Here is a 26020-nt window from a genome sequence, read left to right on the forward strand (position 1 = left end):
CACACACACACACAATGGAATATTACTCAGCCATAAAAAATAATGAATAATGCCATTTGCAGCAACATGAATAGACCTAGAGATAGATTATCATACTAAGTGAAGTCAGTCAGTCAGAGAAAGACAAATATCATATGATATCACTAATACGGGGAGTCTAAAAAAATGATACAAATGAGCCTGTTTACAAAACAGAAATAGACTCACAGACATAGAAAACAATCTTACGGTTACCAAAGGGGAAAGGGAGGGAAGGGATAAACTGGGAATTTTGGATTAACAGGTACACATATATGAAATAGATAAACAACAAGTTCCTACTGTATATCACAGGGAACTATATTCAGTATTTTGTAATAACCTATAATGGAAAAGAATCTGATAAAGAATAGATATGTGTGTGTGTGTATATATGTATAAGTGAATCACTTTGCTGTACCCCTGAAATACTCTAAATCAACTACACTTCAATTTAAAAGAAAGAACAAAAATAAAATGTAAAACACTGAGCTTATTAAAAAACGTTCATTTTGGAAAATATAGTTATTCATAAAAATGTGATTTATGTTAACATAATAGATTTATTGTTACTTTTAAATGAATTAATCAATATTTTTAGCCCATAAAAACAAAAGTTCTCTGGGAATCTCCTTATTTTTCAAAACTATAAAGTGTTCGTGAGGCCAAAAAGCCTAAGAACTGTTGATCCCACTATCTAGGATTATCCTGCTGTTAGAAGACAAGGAAAGAGTAGAGTCTTGGGACATTTGTTTGTTCATGTAAAGGAGAAAACTGAAGGTAGTTATCAGAGTCTTATAGTAATAGTATGGTAAATCGCTAAATTGAAAATAATCGGTTCCTAGAATTCAACAATATGTTTAAACTCTATTTTCTCTTACTGTTTTCTACCAAATGTCACCTTTTCATCTTTTGGTTTCATATGATGGTTCATGTGGTTTTCCCTCTTTTCGTCTTCCTGTCTTTCTCCTATATGTTTCCTTTACTCCCACCAGACAGACCCTCCTGCCTGCCTCCCACTCATCACCCAGACTAATCCTGTCACTTTCTTTCTTCATATTCTCCCTTAGCTCATCCCATTATGTCCTTCCCTGCAAAACTGTTGTGCTTGCCACCATTGACCGTTCTTCACTGGTTATTCTTCTGTCCAGATTTCTTTTCATGCCTTCTTTGAAGGCCTAATTCAAATGCCTTATTGTACATGACATATTTCTAGTTGTCATGAATGTCAGCTTAGTAAAAGGAAGATTTTTCTACCAAGGCCATGTAGTTGGCAAATTGTTATTAATCAAATTTTGACCCAGCAGATAACTAAGCATAGAGAGGAATGTTGTAGAAGGTATCCCATTATTGAGGCAGTCACTTATGTGACTCTGTGTCACTCTATGTCCCATGCGAAGATTGTTTACCTCGTCCACAAAATGCACAAGAATAGCAAAATATGACTTTGAAAGCATAGAGTACAGGCTATATGTATTGAGTAAACAAGTTCTTGGAACTTGTAGCAACAGACCTTCTTCCCAAATGAAACCTCACTCTGAATCTGAGATGTACAACACAGGTAAAAGGAGAGCTTCTCTAGTTGAAGCAGGAGTTGGGTCTCAAAAGCACATCCCTGTCCCCAACAAAACAAACACCACAAAGCTTGTTTTAAGAGCCTGCTCTCGATTATTGAGAAAAAGAAAAGGCACGGTAGAAATCGTTTAAGGATGGGGTGTCAGAAAATTAAGTTTTTGGTAGGTTTTTATGAGGAAAGAGAAGCACAGTGAAACCAAGAAGATGGACATGAGTATATACCTTGCTTATGACTTTATCCCTCCCTATCTCTTCAGGGTGAAACTTGGAATTACATGCTTGAGTCTAGCATGTTTGAAGCATGCTCATTTCTGGCATAAGATAAATAAGGCATTTATTGTATTCCTTAAATGTGAAACCTCTTTACCTGAAATTCTTTATTATCTGCAACCATGAGGATTTCAGATTCAGATATGTAAATTGAGGCACTTTGAGTAAAAATCTTTTAAGAAGTGAAAATTCATCATCACTGCAATACATGTAATTAATCTGGTATCTGAAAACTTGGATGGAGAGGGTAGATCTTGTACCTAGCTGAAGTTTAGGCTACAAAGAACATTAGTACCTGTGATTTTTGTCACCAGTAAATTTTGTTGTACATATCTTGAAGTCTTGTTTCTAATCATTACTACTGCTACATCTTCTTATTTGTGCATTACAAGGAAACATATATAACTCTAATCTCTCGTTCTAACATTCTGAGCATTTTAATCTACGTTCTTTTGTGTATTATGTTTATGCATTTGTAAATGTTATTCTGCAGAGGGCCCTTAGGTGTTGTGAGAGTGCCATACAAAAAAGATTAAAATGTAATTTAAAAAGAGGGAAGGAACTGGCCTTGTGGAGACTACTTACATGTCAGACACTACTACGCAATTTATTTGCTTATTTAGTTCTCAAGCAGGTGTGATTATTGTTCATTGTAGAAAATACCTTACCACTGAAGAAATTAAAACTCAGCAAAGAAAGTGAATTCCCCAAAGCCATATGATCTTAGAGCTCAAGTCTGACATCAGTTAAAGCTTGTGCTCTTTATACTCTGGCATTGTGTATCATTGATACTCTCTTTATAGTGTGTTGTCTCTTAATGAAGAGGAAGAAGTGTGTGTGGGGTGTGTGTGTGTGTGTACATATATGACTTTTAGAGGTTTACTTCTGCCCTCATTGCCCTAACCTAATTTTGTCAATAAGGGTAAAATCTGACAAACCCCCAGGGGTGGGGTTCAAGTACATTGGAGAGGGAATACTCTTGTAGAAAAGTCTTTCTGAATAATTAAATTACTAAGCCCTTGGCTGGGAGATAAATAATTGGTTAGGAGCTGAGCAAGAGCTGTTTCAGCTGGATCCTTATATGCAGCCTTGTGATGCTAGTGCCAGATTTTTTGATTCCCACAGGAGGCAGCCTTCTGTGCTGTGATTCTTGCCCTGCTGCTTTTCATCGTGAATGCCTGAACATTGATATCCCTGAAGGAAACTGGTATTGCAATGACTGTAAGGCAGGCAAAAAGCCACATTACAGGGAAATTGTCTGGGTAAAAGTTGGACGATACAGGTAAGTAAGCATGAAGGAGACTGGCACTTAGTTCTTTTACCAGCCTCTGTTTCTTGTGCTTAACTTTTTTTAAAAAATGGTCTGATTAAACAAGGTTCACCCCCTCCCCCATTAATTTTCCACTATAGAAGAAAAAAACTTTGCTTTATGTTTTGCAATTATAGGAATATCCATTATAGAAGAAAAAGACTTTGCTTTATGTTTTGCAATTATAGGAATAATATATATCCTCTGTAGGAACTTTATGAATGAAAACAAACCCATAATCTCACAAACAAGGAAGATACATCACTAACATTTTGGCATATTTACTTGCAGACACACCAATACATGCACCTTCAACATAATTGATTAGCCTTATCGTTGTTTGTACCCAGTTTTGTTTCTTGCTTTTTCTTTTTAAAATTATTTTTATTGGATATGGAATGTACAAAAAATGTTATAACATGCTTGATTTTAAAGAAACACTTGTGTATGTACCTCCCAGTTAAAAAAAACAGTACTTTACTGGCACCTTGTACTGCATTTTGTGCTTTTTATTTCTTTGCCTGGTTATATAGGTTTACCACATGTGTGTTTTGTTCTGTATGTTTTAGATCTTTATATAAAGGAATTGTTGCTGTATTTTCCTGCAGCTTGCTTTTTTCATTCACTGTTAGGCTCCTGAGATTTATTATGGTTAGTGCAGCGCTCTAGCTCATTTGTACTTCACTGTTCTACGGTGTTCCTTTATATAGTCATACAGTGTGGTGTAGTTATTTATCCATTCTCACATTCATGTTTGGACTATGAATATTTTGTCAGTATTTCATGGTGTACATGCATGGGAGCTTCTCTAGGCCATTCTCAGGATAGAATAGCAGGGTCAGGGTTTCCAGCTTTAATAGCTAATGCCAAATTGTCTTCCTAAAAGTCGTTGTAGTAGTTTTCCTTCTCAAAGGCCAATTTGTATTTCATTGTATAGCGTCTGTCATTCCCTTACTGTTGAACATTTAAAATTTTTCCGGGTTTTCATTCTTACAGATAATACTTCAGTGGACATTATAGTCATAAAGTTTTGTTCCTATCTCTAATTATTTCCTTTTATAGATTCCTTGAAGTAGAACAACAGTCTAAGGGAGTGTGTGTGTGTGTGTGTGTGTGTGTGTGTGTGTGTGTGTGTGTGTGTATTTGAGCACGTGCGTGAGGGTGGGCATCTTCAGCCTTTTGGCACATACTGCTTGTTTCTTCTCTAGTTAGATTGTAAGAATGCCCTGGGTCGGACATTAATGTGGGTTAGAGAGACATTGCTTTTCCTTATTCCTGTCCCAAAAGTAGGATTCTTTTTCGTTCCTTGCAGCCTTCTAGAGGCTTCCTTCCTTCTTTTCACCTTTCCCAGGTGGTGGCCAGCTGAGATCTGCCATCCTCGAGCTGTACCTTCCAATATTGACAAGATGAGACATGATGTGGGCGAGTTCCCTGTGCTCTTCTTTGGGTCTAATGACTATCTGTGGACTCACCAGGCCCGAGTCTTTCCCTACATGGAGGGGGATGTGAGCAGCAAGGATAAGATGGGCAAAGGAGTGGACGGTACATATAAAAAAGGTAACTTTATCTATCCTTTTTGTTTCCCAGGCCAACACAGACCTCTGTTGCCCGCGTATCTGCTCTCTGTTAGAATTGTATGTTTTAGAATTCATACATGCTCCGTTAGCAGCTATGTTCTGCCCTCTGGGGCAGTATGTGGCTGTGGCTACAGGATTTTGCAGAGAAGTTGACCCATGTAGTTCATTAGTTTTGAACCTAACCTTTACTTAACTAGAATTTCCTTAAGGGAAGTTCCTTATCTTACCAATTCTGTTTTGTCAGCGTCTCGTCAGGTAAGTACCAGAGCTTTGGAACTGTTTTGTAGAATAAACACTACAGTTTGCTAGGCAAGGGCTACAATATCTAGCAGAGCCACATTTGTTCCAAGGAGGTGTTCGTTTGTTTGTTTAGTTTGTTGAGAAGAAATAAAATTCACCCAAAATTATAGAGCAACATAATAAGATGGTGAAGGTGCATAAATGTTCTAATCAAAGACGTTTTTGTAAGCTGGCCTAGCAGTGAAGGAGAGGGGGTATTTGAGGCCAGGAGGGGTTGGCAGCGTTCTCTCTGCCTATATAATGAGTAAGGGTTGCTTTGAGAATTCAATGAGATAATACAAAAATCATCCTGAAGGGCATATAGTTGGTATCCCATCAATGATAATTAGCTTCTTCCTTTAGCTGTCCTTTGAAAGGCAATACAGGTATCTCTTGTTATTTGAATATATTTGGACATTGAAGTATAAGATTTTGTTTGCATGGTGAGGTGAAGAGGGGATTTTAAGCAAGTTAAACTTCCTGGTGAGGTGCGATAAAATTCTAAGCAGGTGAAACTTCCTGGATGGGGAATGAGAATGATGTCCATAAGGAATAAGTTCAACAGAGGTTTTGTTTCCCTCATGTTATTTCAGGGGCCCTCACTTACCTGTTGGCAGTGTGCTTTCTGTGCAGATATGCACTATCAGTACTAATACTACAAGAGTTGGGGTCTTGAGTCTTATAGTCTCAGATGGTCAGGGACCAAGTGACCAACATCTTTGCACAGAGCTGGCCACCATCAAGGCTGGGGACGAAGGTAGAGTGTAGGCAATATCGCAAGTCTGAGCCTGCTGAAGCTCTGCGATTCTGCTCTTTCTGTACCTTGACCTTAGGCTGGCTGGATGCCTCTGCCTTCAAGGAACACATAGTTTTGTGGGGGAATTGGACACAGATACCGGTAGTCAAAATGCCATTCTTTGAGAGTGCTGTGACAGAAGTGTGCATGGTATGCTGTGGGAGCAGGCCAAGAGGAAGCAAAACAGTGCTGGGGATCAAAGTTTGGAAGTCATGGATGGCTCCTTTCTTAAGTGATACTTTGAAGAAGAACTATAGTAACAGTTACCATTTGTTGATTGCCAGGCCCTGTTCAAAGTTTGTTTTCTGCTTTAAGTCTTTGCAGCAACCCTATAAGTTAGATGCCATTATCTTTATCTTATAGATGAGGAAATTGAGGCACATAAAAATTAAATTTGGGGAATTCCCTGGTGGTCCAGTGGTTAGGACTCCGTGCTTTCACTGCCAGGGGCCCGGGTTCAATCCCTAGTCAGGACACTAAGATCCCGAAAGCTGCGTGGCATGGCCAAAAAAAAAAAGTTAAATTTGTTGCACAAGGTTCCAGTGCCAGTAAGTGACAGAGGAAGGTTTCAAACTCTAGTATAGTTGGGCTCCAGAATCCAAACTCTTAACCCCTACACTGACTGTGAGGAAGTTAACAACTTAAAATGTTGTAACAAAAAGACAGCATATGTGAAAGCACACATTGAGTCGAACATGATGAGTTAGTGACCTCCAAGTATTTGCTGTGGTTTAAGCACGGGGTTGGGGGAACACTGGACTGTTTTACTGAAGAGGTGTCTAAGTTACATGGTCAGAGCAGAGTTTTAGAAATCTCGGTCTGACTAGAATGTCAGGACCATAGAAAGTGAGAGGTTGTAGCCAGGAATGTCAGCGAGATGGCTGTTTTAGTAATTTCAGGCAGAGATAATGAGACTGTCACAGAGAATAGTGCATGGACTCGAGAGGATGATGGGTACTAGATAGACATTAAGTAGATAAACTAGGTAGGACATGCTGAATAATAGGATGAATGAAGGAGGGAACAACTCCAGGCAACATCAAGTCCACTAGATGGTGACAAGGAAATGGAGAAAAGGGTGTGGATTAGAGGGGAGATTTTCTTTAAAGAATTGGCAGAGCTTGGGGAAAACTACAGAGAGGAAAGTGGGAAAATTTGGAATTCTTTAAAGAGTTTTTAACCTGAGTCAAGAATAATGAATTAAAATTTTGTTTTAAGTGGAGAAGAATGAGATTAAGATTTTTTTCAGACTTTTCAGGCACTACAATCTTTTAAACATATGAAAGTTCAGGACTTGAATGCAGAATAGCTGCAAAGATCTATCTTTGTATTAGGCTAATAACTGATATTTACAGAATGAGCTTTAGGAGGAGAGTAGGATAGGTGCTCCAGAGAATAGGGAAGAAGGAAAGGAAAACTTCAAATTTTAATTTCTTCCAGAGGAACACAGCATGTTACCTGGACACCTAGGAGACACATTATTTGTGGAAGCAGAAAACTCAGAACTGAGGAAAAAAGCCTGAAGGCAGTGACTTTGCTGAGCAGATGCAGTCTAGTTATTGTTAGGAGATGTTATATGTGGACTTTTTCAAATTATTTAGCTGTGTTTTTGTTTTTTGTTTTAAGTTTTCCTCTGACACTGGTAGTCTGTATAGTGCCATTTAATGATGGATTATGTTTTATTTTAATGCCATATATGAACACTCTGGGGACTATAACTTACGAGAAAATAGAAATCATATATATGTCTTAGGTTTTTGTCTAAAACATGAATTTTCTCCAACTTAAAAGGGGGAAAAAGTGAAATAAGTAACACTACCCAGAGATTAAGTGACTGTGCTGTATGTTTTCTTAGCTCTTCAGGAAGCTGCAGCAAGGTTTGAGGAGTTAAAGACCCAAAAAGAGCTAAGACAGCTACAGGAAGATCGAAAGAATGACAAGAAGCCACCGCCTTATAAGCATATAAAGGTGAGAAAAGACCTCAGGAGAGACCCTGTAATAGCTTGCCTGCTTCCCACTCTGTTCATGAGGAGATCTGGAAGCACAAGCACAGTTGCTTTTAGGTAGAGGTATGAGCTTGAAAGAAGATAAGAACAAAGTGCCAGAGCACCATTTCTAGCACATTGTGTGCACTTTATAAAATTAGTTGTGTGTTGATACAGTGTTGTTCCTGTTGCTTTCGAAAGTCTTTTCATAAAGTGGGTTGGAATAGATTCTGTTCACAGTCAACACCTTGTGGTTTGAAAGGGAAAAAAGAGCCTTGATAAAAAATGATAAATGGCCCTGAGATAGTGTGAATAATACACATGGTAAGTCTTCTTGCAATGGCTGATAGTAAAGATATTTTAGGTGGCCAGTATGACTAGGATTCCCAAGGTCACAAGAATACATGTTAAGTGTACCTGATGCTAGTGTACCTGGTAAAACAGTCATCATCATTTATCATCTGGGTCCAGTAGACCCTTTATATTTTTATATTGTTAAGTCATTTTTATAAATACTTTACAGAAGTAAAAATAAAGGAATAGTGAGGAACAAACTTATTAGGAATTTTAGTAAGTATTTACTGAAACCTCTTTTTTAAAAACCTTTTAATCAAGTTAGTTTTGGTGCTCAAATATCAGACCACATGAAAGAATACTATAAGCTCTATTAACAAAATGAGATCGCCCAAGTTCTTGTTGCAAGATATTTGTGATGATGTCATTCCTGGATGGGAAGACCATATGTATATATTTTTTGTCATTAGAGAAGCATTATTCGTGTATTCATTGATTTTTTTTTTCTTTTTTTTTTTGAGTTTCTGAAGTCTGAGATTTTCACTTAGAGATCAATTTTTAGAGTCTAGTGTGTATAAGTATGTCCCAAGTATTCCATGGGACATACTTAAACTAAAAAACGATTTGTTTTTTTATCTGAAATTCAAATTCAGTTGGGTATCCTGGATTTTTACTTGCTAAATCTAGCAACCCTACTAAAAGTAGACTGAAAGATGTTATCTCCAGTCTTTTATACTTTCTGGAAAGATGATGTAGTACTTTGGGTAATGCAGTGCAGAAACTAAACTGTGACTGTTTCACCGTTGCATCATGTTTTTATGATTCTGTCATTCCACTTATTATTTTTGTCTTTTTTAGCATAGTTGGCAATCATCGATGAGTAACAAAGAGTGATGATGAAATAGTAAAGAATTATGAGATACAGGAAAAGTAAGAACACTAAAACTCCATAATAAAGGTTACATTTATAAAGGTCTAATGGACCTGCCTAGTAGTTGCGATATAGAATGAGTTTTTTAATAAGTAAAGTTTCTTCTTGATTTTTGAAAGACCTCTGAGAAAGTGTCATAAAATATAAAATATCAGTCCTTTCAAGTAGCTAAAACTGTTGGGAAAAAAACTAAACAAAACCTAAAATTGGGTCTAAATGGACCCCGATGGTAGAACTGAGAGTTAAATGGAGTTACTGTGCATGGAGACATAACACTGAGGTGTAGTTCATCCTCAGAAAAAGGGAAAGTAATTTCTGTTTCCACAGTCGTAGAGGTCACACATAGCAGAAGTTAGGCACTTCAGAGTAGCATGTCAACCGTATTGAACCTGTATATTGAGAAACCAACTAACGTCCCATACATGATCTAATCACAGAATTTAGACACCAGCTTCTTTCCTCCACCTTTAAAACAAAAACGTATTTCCAGGAAAAAGATTTAGAATAGGGGTTGGCAAACTATGGTCCATGGGCCAAATCTGGCCTACTATGTATGGTTGGGAAAATTTGTTTTTTACAGACTATTTCCTGACATATGAAGATTTTATAAAATTCAAATATTAGTGTCCATAGTTAAAGTTTTATTGACACACAGCTATGCTTGTTCATTTACATATTGTCTATTGCTGCTTTCGAGCTATAGTGGCAGAGTTGAGCAACATGCACCAGAGATCTATGGCTTGCAAAACATAAAATATTTACTGTCTGGCCCTTTACAGAAAAAGTTTGTCAATCCCTGATCTAGAGCAAGTGTAAATACTACAATTACATATCTGTGTTGTTCTTAGTTAACCACGTGTGGGGTTTTGTTTTTGCTTTATGTTGTGTTAGGCAAGAAACTTATTTGGGGTTAATAACAGGTTAGATCATATGTCAAGGAGGAATGATTGAAACATACCTTTATAGAGAGAAAAGGAGTAGGATGAAACTTTTTTTGGTTGGGGGTGTGTCAGTCAGGTAAAGATATTCACCTTGAATCAGAGGTGAATATTCAGATGCCTTATGTAGGACCTGTAGTTTCAGGTGATTGAGCTCAGCCCTTGTCTATGCCTTAGAATTTGCCTTACTCAGTAGGTTTGTGACTTCCAGTTGCATATGGTGAGGGTGTTCCTCCATTAACAAGTTTATACTGTTTATCAGTATTTTAAAGAAGCTGGGAAGAGATCTGGCAGTGAGACTTACATCATTTTAAGTTGTTCTGGAGAACGTTTGAAGGCAGTATACTTCTACAAACAGATTATTCCCCACAACAGTCTTGCAAGTAAAAGTGACTTGTCAAAATCATGCAATTCCTGAGGAGTCAAATTTTATGTGTAGGATGGGTTTTTGAAGACTCGTGGTTTGACTGTTCCCACTGAAATAATATCAAGTAGGGGAGACTCATTTTTATTTTATTTTATTGAAGTATAGTTGATTTACAATGTTGTGTTAATTTCTGCTGTACAGCAAAATGAGTCAGTTATACACATATATATATTCCTTTTAATTATGGTTTATCATAGGATATTGAATACAGTTCCCTGTGCTATACAGTAGGACCTTGTTATTATCCACTCTATATATAATAGTTTGCATCTGCTAACCCCGAACTCCCACTCCCCAGCCCCCCCACCACACTCTCTCCCTCCCTCCCCCTCTCTCTGTCTCTCTCTCTCTCTCTCTCCCTCCCTCCCTCTCCCTCTCTCCCCCCACCCCTCCCCAAGTAGGGGAGACCATTGTTATAGTGCACAAATCCATCTCTGTTGTGGAACATCTATTTTTTTTTTCTCCACATTGTTGTTAGTATTTGTGAAAATTCTAATGGCTTCAGAATCACAGAAATTGTTTGGCCTCTATGTTTTACCACACTGGATTTTCAAGGTGGTTTTCAGTACTAGCACCACTAAAAATGAATGCCTGGGTGACATTGCTGTAGTCTATTAAAAAGATTTCAAGTTATGATAGGCAATATTAAAATACATCTTCACAAATAGGACTCCAATTGCTCAGAGACCTTTTCATGTTAAATATTTACTGGTTGAGAATGGTGATTTTTTATTTTTTAATGTAGCAGCTAAAGTGGCGCCACCATGTGGCAATAGCAGAAACTCATTTTACAATTTGCTTGGCTTCCCAGCCTTGAAATTATGATTTTTTTTTAGAAATGAATTTTTAAAATTTGTGGTATTTACATTTTGTGTATCAAGTGAGACTTTATTTTTATGTCAAATTGCCTAAATCTTTATTTCCTCCAGTTTTTTAATTGTGGTAAAATACAGATAACATAAAATTTTTGATCTTACCATATTTAAGTATACAGTTCAGTGGTATTAAATGCGTTCATAACGTTTTGCAACCGTTGCCACCATCCATCTCTAGAACTCTTTACATTTTGTAAAACTGAAATCTATACCCCAATAAACAGTGGCTTCCCATTTTCCCCTCCTCTCAGCCCCTGGCAACTATTATTCTACTTTCTGTCTCTTTGTATCTAAGTAGAATCAGTATTTGTCTGTTTTGACTGGCTTATTTCATTTAACATAATGTCCTCCGGGTTCATCCATGTTGTATATCGTGTGTCAAAATTTCCTCCCTTTTTAGGTTGAATGAGATTCCATTATTTTTGCCACATTTTGCTTATTCATTTGTCGGTGGACACTTGTGTTGTTGCCACATTTTAGCTATTGTGAATAATCCTGCTGAATCTTGATAATTCAAAATCATGTAAAATGTGGCATGCGACTTTAAAGGAAAGAAATCTGCCTTTCATAGGTCCTAAATTGTCTTGTGTTGACTTGCCTGCTATACTATAGTATGTGTTTCTTCTCCAGGTGAACCGTCCTATTGGCAGGGTACAGATCTTCACTGCAGACTTGTCTGAAATTCCCCGTTGCAACTGTAAAGCTACTGATGAGAACCCCTGTGGGATAGACTCCGAGTGCATCAACCGCATGCTGCTCTATGAGTGTCACCCCACAGTATGTCCTGCTGGAGGGCGCTGCCAAAACCAGTGCTTTACTAAGCGCCAGTATCCAGAGGTTGAAATTTTTCGCACATTACAGAGGGGCTGGGGTCTCCGGACAAAAACAGATATCAAAAAGGTGAAGAAACCTATTCTTAATTTTCAGATTTTTTTTCTTCTTTGCAGTTGCTTAATATGAGTAATTGTTCTTGATGAATATGAGAAAATTGATCATGGAGGAAAATAATATAGTGTGAGGATTAACCTTACTATTATGTCTTGCCAGTCCTTCCAGAAATTAGAGGCTTGAGAATAGATGGTCTCCTTTATTTCTAAAGTTCAAGGATTTATCATGTTCACTATGTATGAGGATGAAAAAAATGAGAGAAATTCATAGAGATACTGTGGCCTTGTCTGCTCGTTTGTGGAAATCCTGGAACCTGTAGTTAAGAGAGAGAATAGTGAGAGCATGATACAGAGGTGTTAATCACCAACTAATAAAATAAAATCTATTTTTACTGAGAGAAAAATAGGTTTGGGTTCATGGAACATGAAGGAGAAGAGGATTAGGTCTTCTCTAATGAAAATGCAGTAACATCTTCAACTTGAAACTTGGAAGGACCTGCAGGTTTCTAATAAATAGATGGTATTGTACAGTCTTTGAGTAAAATAAATTATATTTGACATTTTAATAGAATAAACCTTACTCTGGTTATACATTTTGAAGAATTTTATTGAAGTTTGTGTCTAGGAAAGGAAGTGAATATGGGTTGGTCTATTTTAGTCATTTGCTAAGTAACTATTATATATTGTCTGTGTGTCAGGCATGTTGCTGTGTGATGCAGTGCTCAGTAAGAGAGACATGGTCCATGCTTTCATGCAGTTTACATTCTAGATGCGGAGAGACATTGAAAAAGTAATCACCCAATGTGGAAACACAAAGGGTTCTGGAGGCATGTGGCAAAGGGCCTGAAACTAGCTTGTCTCTGAGAATTTTAATTTTGTTGTTGTTGTTGTGCTGGGTCTTAGTTGCAGCAGGCAGGCTCCTTAGTTGCAGCTCAAGGGCTCCTTAGTTGTGTCACGTGGGCTCCTTAGTTGTGGCATGCGAACTCTTAGTTGCGGCATGCATGTGGGAATCTAGTTCCCTGACCAGGGATCAAACCCGGGCCCCCTGCATTGGGAGTGTGGAGTCTTAACCACTGCACCACCAGGGAAGTCCCTGAGAATATTTTAAATTGAGACTTGAAAGCTAAGTAATTGTTGGCTTAGGCTGGTTGAGTGTTCAGGCATTTCAGGTAGAGGGGATAGCATGAGAGAAAGCCAGTATGACTATTGTATAGTGAGTCAGGAGGACAGTGATGTGAAATGTGGAAGGGCAGTAGGCAGGGCATGCTGCAAGGAAAAAGAGGATAGTTTAGCGAAATTGACTTTTAGGTTCTTGGACAGGTAAAGGGATCGACTATCCATATCACCATTATAGTGGAACTTTAGTTTACTTACTTTCATTTTGGTTGATCTTAAGGTGTATCCCAAGTTTTCTGCTGTTGGCTGTGGTAGGAGTGGGGAGATGGTTCATATTTTCAAATAGTTGAAGCATCATATTTATATTATGTGGTTTCTTGAATAATAAACCTTTGTTAAAGTGACTAGTTAAATGTGCATGAATTGCTTTGGAGAATCTGTTGTTTTCATTAATTTTTTAAAATAAGGTATACCTGTGAACACAGTTATGCTTTTTGCCACTTAAGTCAAGAGCTATTTCTTGTTCCAGGGTGAATTTGTCAATGAATATGTGGGTGAGCTAATAGATGAAGAAGAGTGCAGAGCTCGAATCCGTTATGCCCAAGAACACGATATCACTAATTTCTATATGCTCACTTTAGACAAAGTAAGTAATGAAAAGTGTTATTTCCACTGTTGTAAGATTGTGAATTAGTGTTGTCCCAGCTATAGTGTTTATAGGCATGTCATACACTGTCCAAAACAGTGTCTTTCCCCCATATTCATAGGGATTGCTTGATCAGGGTCCTGGAGTTAGGTAAGGTTGCTCATTTCTAGCTGTACATCCATGGCAAAAGGCAATACAGCTGCTTTTAGCATTATTTTTCAGTGTCCAACGTAAGTTCGGGATTATGTCTTTTAGTGTTTTTCCTATAAGATTAAAACTTGAAGCCAGAGAAATAAATAATAATTCTTTTACTTTTTATTTTACAGATTGAGACACTGATTTGTTCATATTTAATTAGTGCATTTGGAATTTCTGATGAGTTACATTTCCCTGGTGTCTAGAATTATATTTGGGATTTCTTTTTTTGTATGTGTGTTTCCAACATGTTTTATTTTATTTATTTTTTGTTTTTTAATATTTTATAGAAGTATATTTCGTTTACAATGTTGTATGTATTTCTGCTGTACAGCAAAGTGATTCAGTTATACATATGTATATTCTTTTTCATATTCTTTTGCATTATGATTTATCACCAAATATTGAATATAGTTCCCTGTGCTATACAGTAGGACCTTGTTGTTTATGGGATTTATTTCTAATTCCAGCATCCTAATGTGTTTCGTTTCTGTGTATACTGAGATTCCTCTTTGTACCTGAGTATTACGGTCTGCTAGGTTCCTCTCCCCCACCCCCCTTTAACTTTTATAATAGACCTTTCTTGGTGTGAAACTTTGTATTTACCGAGTTGTACTTTTATGGATTGTGAGATTCTCACCTCAAGATACTCTGATCTTCGTTTGGGATGGGGTCTTGATGTCATTATTAAAATCTTAGGTGATTTCTGATGTGTAGCCAGGGTTCAGGACTACCTGATTAAGAGAATGGAACAAGCTACTACTTCTAGGACGGTGGTCCTCAAACTTTAGTATATATCATAATCACCTAGTGGGCTTAACACAGATTGCTGGGCCTCAGGGTTTCTGCTTTAGTATATCTGGGGTGCAACCCAAGAACTTGCATTTCCAACGGATTCCGAGTTGGTGATACTAGTGCTGGTCAAGGGACTACACTCTGAGACCACCCCTCTGGAAGAATCAAACTTTACAAATAGAAACTCCAGCTTATTTATTATTACTCTAATTTTAATCAATAATAGTAGAGGTCTGCTGAACAGCATCTCTTGGAATTCTAGGATCGTATTATTGATGCTGGTCCCAAAGGAAACTATGCTCGATTCATGAATCATTGCTGCCAGCCCAACTGTGAAACACAGAAGTGGTCTGTGAATGGAGATACCCGTGTTGGCCTTTTTGCCTTGAGTGACATTAAAGCAGGTAAGAATCATTTAAGGATTCTGGAGCTAGGAATGGGATTTCAGTTTTTATTATCTAAAAATCCCATATGTTCTATAATCCAAAATGAGGTTGCAAACTCCCACGGATACATAAAAGACTTTCCAGGTGGTACTTGGCATGTACCAGGTATTTTTTTTGTTGGTGGTGGTATGGTAAAATACACGTTACATAAAATTTACCATTTTAGCCATTTTTAAGTGTACGGTTCAGTGGCATTAAGTCCATTCGCATTGTTTTGCAACGATCACCACCATCTATCTCCAGAACTTTTTTATCTTCTCCAACTGAAGATACCCATTAACCAATAACTCCCTAATTTCCCCCCTCCCCGAGCCCCGGGCAACCACCATTTTATCTTCTGTCTCTGTGATTTTTTTTAGCTACTCTAGGAATCTCATGGAAGTGCAGTCATACAATATTTGTTTTGTTGTGGCTAGCTCATTTTTACTTAGCATGATGTCTTCAAGGTTTGGGCATGGATGTTTGGTGTTTTTTTTGTTTGTTTGTTTTTTTCTGGCCGTGCCACACGGCTTGTGGAATCTTAGTTCCCCGACCAGGGATTGAACCAGGGGCCACCACAGTGAAAGCACCGAGTCCTAACCACTGGACCACCAGGGAATTCCCTGGATCGTTTTAAAGGAATAAATTTCCAGACCTTTTCCATAGCTTTTATATGAACTCCTTAAAAATTGGTCTGCCTTAGGACTTCCCTGGTGGCACAGTGGTTAAGAATCCGCCTGCCAATGCAGGGAACACGGGTTCGATCCCTGGTCCGGGAAGATCCCACATGCCGCGGAGCAACTAAGCCCATGTGTCACAACTACTGAACCCGCGTGCCACAACTACTGAAGCCTGCATGCCTAGAGCCTGTGCTCCGCCACAAGAGAAGCCACCGCAATGAGAAGCCCGTGCACCACAACGAAGAGTAGCCCCCGCTCGCCGCAACTAGAGGAAGCCTGTGCGCAGCAATGAAGACCCAACGCAGCCAGAAATAAATAGATAAAATAAATAAATTTATTTTTTAAAAAAACTGGTCTGCCTTAGAAAGTGTCAACAGTCCAGGTCTCCTTTTACAGTTGCCCTTCATCCACTTTATAAACCAAATATCCACCTCTTACCCATCTGAATTTTATGGTTTATGAGCCCAAGGCTAAGAAAAACAAAAACCCTCACCTCTTGGGTCTCAAAGAACTGGACATTTGGAGAATGCACAGCTATGTTGTGGCATGCCTGGATGCCTATTATGTCTCTGAGAATTCAGAGTGTAGAAGTGAGGTAGTTGTAATCAGCACGATATTAAGATGTTTATTTGAATTGAAAGTAAACCTGATAGGGCTAAGAGGTTTGAAAGTAAAGTTATATGATGGATATTTTCCATCAATTAAAGGAGCTTAAAATTTAGTGTCAAGGTTTTGATGAAAAAATTGTAAGCATATCGTATATACATATGACACCCTCTAAATTGCATGATTTTTAAAAATATTTAGACTTGTATAAGTTTGAATGTATAAGGACGTATAATATAATTTTTCAAAATAAGTTTTGCAGGAATACTAGGAAAGCATTTTCATATCACTCTCCTAACTCAAAATGAGATCAGACTGGCCTGGGTAGTTTGTAATTGACAGTAGCGTAGTCCAATGACTTTCAAAGCAGAAATCCCATATGAGCATTTTGCTTTGCCCAGTCAGTGTCATTTACCTCAGGAAACACTAATCAAGATAAAGTAATTAAAGAGCAATTTTGTCAGCTTTTTGTCTGTTGCCTTTTCTTTTTTCAATCTGTGGATAACACCCAACACCCCCCCCCCCCAATATATCTATTTCTCTATAATTTAAATATACTGCTGCCCAGGAGTCTTTTAGGCTCTTTAGAATTTTAAAGGCTCTGACAGTTTTCATATTTTAAAAATTGAGCCACTGGTTCCTTTTTCCTGTTTTGCATTGCTTCACATAAAGTGTTTAATGATGAAAGTAACAATGCTTGAGCATCACTGTGCACTGTACTCTGTTGGACTAAATGATAGTGATTTTTAAAATCAGTAACTTGTATCAAGTTTTTGGAATGGATGGCTTCAGAGTAAATCGGGTAGATTTCTGCTTTGTAACAGGAATTATCAAGTGAGTGCTGTAAGAGCTACCATTTATCCAATGCCAGACACTGTTCCAAGCATATTGTCTCATTTAATCCTTACAAAAGTACTGTAAAGTATTTGGTAGCATATCTATGTTACTTGGATTCTTGGATCTGATATATCTCTCATTCTTTTCTCCATTTTTCTCTCTAACCACACTGGGGGAGGGAGGGGCAGTGTTCCTCTGTATTAATTACTCAAATGTTAGCCATGTGACTTCAGTTCTTATCTCTGTCCTGACTGCTTTTAGTACCACACTTCTACTTTGAAGTTTAGTCTGTGTCCGTGGGGATGGCCTCTTCTACCATGTCTAGCCACAAATTTCTCTTCTCCCATATTCATTCAGCTCAGGTAGAATGGTGTGGGAATTGACAGACCTTATTCCTGTCCTCCCAGTCTGCAAGGGTGGGATGGGGGAATTGAGACAGAATGTGCTCATTGCCATGCAGAGTGCCCATAGGAGCTTTAGCCTTGCGAATGGAATCAGAACTTTCAGCTTGCTCTCCTCCTCGCACATCCAACCTCATGGGCTCTTCACATACCTGTTACTTTCTGTCTTCAATGTGTCATACTCACTCCTTGTTTATCTCTTCTCCAGTGCCATTTGCCATCCCCCCAGATTGCAGATTATTGTATTTTAGACTGTGTTCTGGAACGGCTTTCCTGTATGCATACTGATACCTTTCTGATTATCCCCTTGTGTGGTTCAGCAAGTTATGCCAAGTGTCTTGCTATCTTGTGGTTGAGTTGCATTGTAAGCACATTAAATATATGAAAATTCAGCTATATGCTCATAAATTTTTAAATAAGATTAGTGTGAATAGAATTACCCATCATTCAGTCCAGTAAGTTCACAGTGGGGAGGGGAGATGTGACCCTGCTGTTACCTTGGTCAGTCTTGGTTCCTACAGGCTCCTCACAATGTGAGCTTCTTACCAGGCCACAAGTGATTCTAGCATTTGTACCATATGGACTCCTAAATATAAGCCAGCTGCTTTATAATTTGCTCAACCAAATTAAAAAATAATTATGTTTCCAATATTAGATGAAAAACTGTATATATTAATTAGTCTCACTGATAGAAGATTTGTCATTCTGCAAAGGGAAATCTTCCTAAGTTTTGACAGTTTTGACTGAACAATTATCACTTTGTACATTAACGGTAAGCCATTACCCCCACCCAGAGATAACCTCTTTGTATGTCTGTATAAAATTCTTCTATTTGTTAGGCTTTCCCTAACACGCTTTGAGTTTGAATGTGTGATTTATTTGCTCTCAGTTTTGATGAAATGCACTTGTGACAGAAAGGGGACTTTTTATACCTTAAATTTGTACATCTCCTATTAAAGTTTACAAATTTCTGCTATGTACATTATGTCATTCTCAGTAAGTTCGTGAGATTGTTATCTGCATTTAACAAATGGACTCTTGGGCTCAAATCAGCCAGCTAGATTGTGGTGTAACTTGGGATGTATAGCCAGGGCTTAGGTCTTGTGGTCTAGAGTTCTCTGGTATTATTCTGTATTGACATGTCTGTCTCCCTTGAGTGCTGCCTGGTAAGATGTACTCACCTTGGCACAGATGACAGGTTTCCTTCATACTTGCTTTCCCAGTGCCTGGCACATCAGTGCACAATAAGTTGCTGTTTGTCTGTTTTTGGTAATGAATTAATATATTTTGAATCTGAATGGTTAGAAAAAAATAAAAAACAATTTGGGATTAACACATCTATAGTAAAAGTTACTTTAAATATTACTTGTTGGGACTTCCCTGGCGGTCCAGTGGTTAAGACTTCGCCTTCCAGTGCAGGGGGTGCAGGTTCGATCCCTGGTCAGGGAGCTAAGATCCCACATGCCTCGCAGCCAGGAAACCAAAAAGTAAAACAGAAGCAATATTGTAACAAATTCAATAAAGACTTTAAAAATGGTCCACATCAAAAAAAATCTTTAAAAAAATTACTTGTGAAGTCATATAAGTTTTTCTGTTACTAAGTTATATTAGCTCATTAATAATGTTATAGGATTAGGATTTATTAGTATGTTAATAATATAGTGCGATTAGAGTTAAATCCTTTTAATCCTCTTTTAAAAATTAATCTGTTCTCTTGGAAGTCTGCCTTTTGTCATTAATACAGAAATAATGTAATTAAAGCCATAGATATTAATATTTTCATGGTCTTTTATTCAGGCACTGAACTTACCTTCAACTACAACCTAGAATGTCTTGGGAATGGAAAGACTGTTTGCAAATGTGGAGCTCCGAACTGCAGTGGCTTTTTGGGTGTAAGGCCAAAGGTACCTTTTAAACGTTTGCATCAGGGATAGTGGTGTGGTCCTCCCTCCCTAACCTGTGGCAGGACTGAGTCTTCATTTTAAGAAGATGTCTTTTTGAAATAATGACATTGAATAGTTGTCAGTAGGGACGCTGGCAATTTAACTAAGCATTCTGCTGATCAGTTTGGTACACTAGAGAGGGTCTTTGGATATTGTTGAAGTGTTTTGAACAATCTGACTTCTAATTAGTGATACCTTTCTAGCTAAAAAAGCTGTAAAATAGGAATCTGTAAAGTAGGTTACTTCCCATGTCCTTTATTGGTCTTAGTTGATCTTACTTACATTTCCTAAGAAAGAGTCTCAGTCTCTGTCTCTGTGTCTCTTTTTGCCTTTTTAAAGATATCAAAGAATCTGATATTGAATTTAAGATTCTAAATGTAGTATAAGACTGTAGATAAACATAGGACTTTTTTTTTTTTTTTTTAAGGACCCTTAATCTTAACCATGTACCATGTAACAGTATAAACTTTGTTTTATCTTACTTCCTGGTTTTTTTATGTGTACTTTAACTGAATTACAGTTCTATAACTGTTAAGAATTGTTTATAATTCTTAAATATTATACAACATTTTTTCCTTGCTGTTACATAATTTTCACAACCATCATTTTTAGTGACTGTTTAAATTTTTATATAATGGATGAACCATAATAGATGAACATCTGGATGCTTCCAGATTTCTCTATTGTAAGTAACAGCATGCTGAAAATTGAAGTTTAATTTTGATGCAAAGTAGACTACACAGTGACTCCAATTGGGTATTTCCCATTATGCTTGTTTGATTGTGAAGTCAACATTAAGAACTGAAAAATGCAAATTAGCATGGAAACCACTAGCTAAAGAGGGTAATCATTTTGAGCTATAATAAACGAAGAACACCCAGTGATTATTCTTTTATCTATTAAATAAGAAAATTTATATTGGATTTTGTATTTTGTTTAGTTAGTTGGTTAAATAGTCTTGTTCCTTAAGATGTGCAGTTGACTTAGTCCCTATAAATTAAAACAGTAACAGAGTTTAATGGTGTTAGGTGCACTAGGGATGTCAGTTTCTGTATCTTTAGGGTCTTTGTAGCATTTCACACATGAATCAGTGAAAGGGAAATTCAGGAGCAGAAGTTTAGAAATGGGAGGAGATCACTGTGGGCTGGCAATAAATTGGATTGGTCCTGGATGTTCCTAGGCCGAGATAAATAATGCGATGAAAACCATGCATTTTGGTGACCAAGTGTGGTCTGCAGGGAGCACAGAGTAGACCTGCGGGCTGCACCAGGGTCTGTCTTGGGGAGTGGTGGACATGAACCTAAACTGACTTAGGTAAAGATGCATAGCTTGTCAAGGGCAAGGGCCACAAATTAGTTTTCTGTGTCTTCCTAACACATGGCTCATACTAAGATACTAAGTGCTCAGTGAAGGTTTGTTCAATAAGTTAAGAAATGTGTGTTGACACACACACCCAGAGAATTCTTCCTTAGTTTTGAAATTAGACAAATATAAGAATAAAAATAAAACTTATTGTTAAAGGATGACCTTTAATACCAGTCTTGTGTGTCAACAAAAAGCAGCACATTTCTCTCTTACTTCGCTCAAGTGGTAGGAATAGTTGATACCAGATAAAATTCGTGCTACCATTTATTGGGTACCTATGATATGCCCAGTGCTTCTCCTGTATTTTCTCTTAACTTCACAATAGTCTATGAGGACTGTGTCTTTCCAGAGGAGAGTCTGAAGCTCAGAGAGGATAGTTAACCTGGTCAAGATCATACAACTAATGTGTCGACAATATTTGACCTCTAGAATCAACCCATTGCCACAGAGGAAAAGTCAAAGAAATTCAAGAAGAAGCAACAGGGGAAGCGCAGGACCCAGGGTGAAATCACAAAGGAGCGAGAGGATGAGTGTTTCAGCTGTGGGGATGCTGGCCAGCTCGTCTCCTGTAAGAAGCCAGGCTGCCCCAAAGTTTACCATGCAGACTGTCTCAATCTAACCAAGCGACCAGCAGGTTGGTGCCAAAATCCATTTAGAGTTCTCCTTGTTCTCTGCCAGAATTCTCAGAGCCCTTTGGTCTTCCCATGCATAGTGTTGAGAGGTGTCAAAATAAATGACAACAAAGGCTTAGAATCCTAGGTTATAGAGAAGGGAACAGAAACTCACTCGCTCTGTCAAGCATTTTATGTTATTTTATCCTCCCAGCAACCCATAAAGAAGGGTGGGAGTGAGAGGAGTTTGTCCCCAAATTAGCTTTCCTTCAATATGTGGTTGCCAGGGTAATGAAATAATAGAAACTAAGGTAGTGTAGGGGCAAGGCCATAACACTGACCTCAGTGCCAGGAAATGGATGGAAATGGGGAATTGTTTCAGAAGCAATTACTCAGGGCCGTAGCTGGCACAGGTTGTGATAGAACTGATCTTGCCTATGAGCCAGGAGTGAGCTCTAGCATAGTTTACTTGGAAAGAGCTGGGACGGAACACTGTCCATGGCAGAGATTCGGGTATCATGAAATGAGGGGAAAAGAGAGCAGCTTGGGTTGGCTTTGGGTCTTTCCTGCTGATACTGTGTGGACAACACAGGTAAAGTTTGTGCTAGTTTCCAGACTTAACATTGAGCAAAGGTAAATCTGCTTCCATTTTTCACCTTTGTGTATCTGCTCCCTGTTCCTAGTAATAACCAAATAAGCAGTTTAATTGGCTGAGATTTTCCCCATAGAGTTGAATATTTAAAGGCTGTACAGCACAAATGGAGTTTGTAAAAATATGAAAGTAATATCTTCACATTCCATCTAAGGGGAGCTTTGGGTTTTGTTTTATTGTTGTTGTTGCTTTTCTCCTTGTTGGAAATAGTTGTAGAAGTCAGGGTTTACTCCTGCTTGGGTTTTTTTTGTTGTTGTTTTTTACTCCTGCTTGGGTTTTAATTGATATTCAGTTACTACTTGATACTTGGCTGTTATTTTTACGCATTTTGCAGAAAGTAAAGCTGAGATCCCGGGGGAGGGGAGGTGGGCAAGTGGCATGAGCTCTCTGCAGAAGGCAGCAGTTTGAAATCACTCCTTTGACTTAGTTCCAGAGCCATGACCCATCTCATATGCATGTCTTGTTTTCCTAAGCCTTTGTTTCACATCTGTGTTTTCAGGGAAGTGGGAGTGTCCTTGGCATCAGTGTGACATCTGCGGAAAGGAAGCAGCCTCCTTCTGTGAGATGTGTCCCAGCTCCTTTTGTAAGCAGCATCGGGAAGGGATGCTCTTTATCTCCAAACTGGATGGGCGTCTGTCTTGTACTGAGCATGACCCCTGTGGGCCCAACCCTCTGGAACCTGGGGAGATCCGTGAGTATGTACCTCCTACAGTACCGCTGCCTCCAGGCCCAAGCACTCACCTGGCAGAGCAATCATCAGGAGTAGCTGCTCAGGGGCCCAAGATGTCGGACAAGCCATCTGCTGACACCAACCAGACGCTGTCGCTGTCCAAAAAAGCTCTGGCAGGGACTTGTCAGAGGCCACCGCTGCCTGAAAGGCCTCCTGATAGAACTGACTCCAGGCCCCAGCCTGTAGATAGGGTCAGGGACCTTGCTGGGTCAGGGACCAAATCCCAATCCTTGGTATCCAGCCAGAAGCCATTGGACAGGCCACCTGCAATGGCAGGACCAAGACCCCAACTATCTGACAGACCCTCTCCAGTGACCGGCCCAAGCTCCTCACCCTCAGTCAGGTCACAACCACTGGAAAGACCTCTGGGGACAGCTGACCCAAGGCTGGATAAATCCATAGGTGCTGCCAGCCCAAGGCCCCAGTCACTGGAGAAAACCCCTGTCCCTACTGGCCTGAGACTTCCACAGCCAGACAAACTGCTAGTCACCAGCGGTCCCAAACCCCAGACTGCAGACAGGCCCCCCGACAAATCCCATGCCTCTTTGTCCCAGAGACTCCCACCTCCTGACAAAGTACTGTCAGCTGTGGTCCAGACCCTGGTAGCTAAAGAAAAAGCACTGAGGCCTGTGGACCAGAATACTCAGTCAAAAAACAGAGCTGCTTTGGTGATGGATCTCATAGACCTAACTCCTCGCCAGAAGGAACGGGCAGCTTCTCCCCATGAGATCACACCACAGGTTGATGAGAAGATGCCAGTGTTGGAGTCGAGCTCGTGGCCTGCCAGCAAAGGTCTGGGACAGATGTCACGAGCCATTGAGAGAGGCATTGTGTCAGATCCTGTCCTTCAGCCACCGGGCAAAGCAGCGGCCCCTTCAGAGCACTCCTGGCAAGCTGTTAAATCACTCACCCAGGCCAGACTTCTTTCTCAGCCCCCTGCCAAGGCTTTTTTGTATGAGCCAGCAACTCAGGCCTCAGGAAGAGCACCTGCAGGGGCTGAGCAGACCCCAGGGCCGCCCAGCCAAGCACCAGGCCTGGTGAAGCAGGTGAAGCAGATGGCCGGAGGCCAGCAACTACCTGGACTTGCTGCCAAGAGTGGGCAGTCCTTCAGGCCTCTTGGGAAGGCCCCATCCTCCCTCTCCACTGAAGAGAAGAAGTTGGCAACCACAGAGCAGAGTCCCTGGGCCTTGGGCAAGGCCTCACCAGGGCCAGGGCTTTGGCCCATGGTGGCTGGACAGACACTGGCACAGTCTTGCTGGTCCTCTGGGAGCACACAGACATTGGCACAGACTTGCTGGTCTCTTGGAAGAGGGCAAGACCCTAAATCAGAGCAAAATACCCTTCCAGCTCTTAACCAGGCTCCTTCCAGTCACAAGTGTGCAGAGTCAGAACAGAAATAATACCGGTAAATGCCACATGACCAGACCAGCTGCCCCCAGGGTTCTTGGGGAAGGGAAAAATCTTCTTTTTCCCTCTTAAAAAACAGACCCCCAACACTTTGCCACTGTTATTCTCTCCTTATATCCCAACATTCAGAACTCTTGCGACGTTAGCCAGTGGGGGCTTGTGGTTGTGTGAACCAAGTATGGAAATCCAAGTGGGCCCCAGCCAAGGAGACAGACAGACTCGGGTCTCTTTCCCCCAACCTTTACTCATGGTGAACTTGAAATAAAAAGTCCACTCTGGAGTCAAGCATGGGATTCAATTCCGCTGGTCAGGTTGAAGGCAGAGGGGCTCTCAAAGCTATTTCTCTAGCCCTACCAAGCCCCACTGAGGGTACCTGATGAACCCTTGGGAGGAACTGATACCCATTCAAATCGGTGGTGATTTCTTAAACATTCATGTGTGCTAGGCCTGGTGCTAGTCACTGGCAGGAGATACAGAGATAAGTAAGACCTGATCCCTGTGAGCCTAACATGCTTGCCTGGGTTCCCAGGTTATTTTTAAAGAACCTTTGACCAGGAAATAGCAGGATGTTTGAGGGGCCCTGGGACTCCGGGCTCATTTTGTCATGTCCTTTGTGGCCCCGGAAGTGGTTGTTTTGAGTGTCTCCTGGTCAGGTGTGCCTGTGTGTATGTGCATGTGTGCACACTCATGCGGAGGTCTCCTCTATAGGCAGGTAGAGCCTGTTGGCTGGGCAGCCTCTGCTGCTGCTGTCTGGGCTCTGGAGAGTCTAAAGATCTGTCCTTGGTGGAGCAGTTGGTTGGGGGGCTGGGCTCTGTGAGGACACAGCTTTCCCTCAGTGTAAGAAAGCAATTGGCAAGCTTACCTTTCTTTTCTACAGATTTTCCTCCTTTTACATCAACCCACCCCATGCCTGTCCCCCAAACACTCAGGTGCTTTCAGATTTCAGAGTCTCGGGCAGTAGACCTAGGGAATCTCTGGCAAGCTCTGGGCTAGATCCACCACCAGCTCAGGGAGAGTGCCAGATCCTGGCAAGAAATTACTTCTCTCCTGATCCTTTGCCCTCCTACCTGAATGGAGGGAGTCTTCTTCACTAGTGGATTCTACCACCCTCTCCCTGAGAAATGCTGTGCTCTGTATTGAGAGCACCTGCCTGCTGACTTAGCTCAAAGGCAAGCCAGAACCCTTCCCCATGACTGGCAAGATGTGGCGTTTAGAGCAATGTCCAGTCCAAGAGCTGACTCCTCATAACTGCTGATTATCTGTTACTGCTGCCCTGAGCTGGGGCCCAAGGGCTGGGAAATCTGTTGGTGCTACCCTGCCCTACCATTCACCCAGCTCACTGACTGCCAACAGGAAGTGCTGTTTGGCCAGTTCCTTCTCATTCACCTACCCCCTCTTTGTCCCTAGACCAAACATGTTTACCTCTCTGCTTTGCCAACTTAGCCAGCAG

General features: G+C 39.9%; 1 protein-coding gene across 3 annotated transcripts in view; it reads left to right on the forward strand.

Annotated features, from left to right (window-relative positions):
• NSD1 (nuclear receptor binding SET domain protein 1) overlaps nucleotides 1-24850 on the forward strand; it is a 133961-nt gene extending 109111 nt beyond the window's left edge. For all 3 annotated transcript variants that reach the window (XM_068536432.1, XM_068536431.1, XM_068536433.1), the window contains exons 15-23: nucleotides 2989-3145; nucleotides 4524-4729; nucleotides 7680-7792; nucleotides 11905-12174; nucleotides 13807-13923; nucleotides 15176-15317; nucleotides 19660-19766; nucleotides 21600-21804; nucleotides 22933-24850. In XM_068536432.1, coding sequence (XP_068392533.1) covers nucleotides 2989-3145; nucleotides 4524-4729; nucleotides 7680-7792; nucleotides 11905-12174; nucleotides 13807-13923; nucleotides 15176-15317; nucleotides 19660-19766; nucleotides 21600-21804; nucleotides 22933-24563 — 2948 coding nt within the window. In that variant the 3' untranslated portion in view covers nucleotides 24564-24850. The remainder of the gene's footprint in view (nucleotides 1-2988; nucleotides 3146-4523; nucleotides 4730-7679; nucleotides 7793-11904; nucleotides 12175-13806; nucleotides 13924-15175; nucleotides 15318-19659; nucleotides 19767-21599; nucleotides 21805-22932) is intronic.
• The last annotated feature ends 1170 nt before the right edge of the window (nucleotides 24851-26020 follow it).

Source organism: Eschrichtius robustus, chromosome 2 (assembly GCF_028021215.1).
Source record: "Eschrichtius robustus isolate mEscRob2 chromosome 2, mEscRob2.pri, whole genome shotgun sequence".
In the NCBI taxonomy this organism is placed as follows: domain Eukaryota; kingdom Metazoa; phylum Chordata; class Mammalia; order Artiodactyla; family Eschrichtiidae; genus Eschrichtius; species Eschrichtius robustus.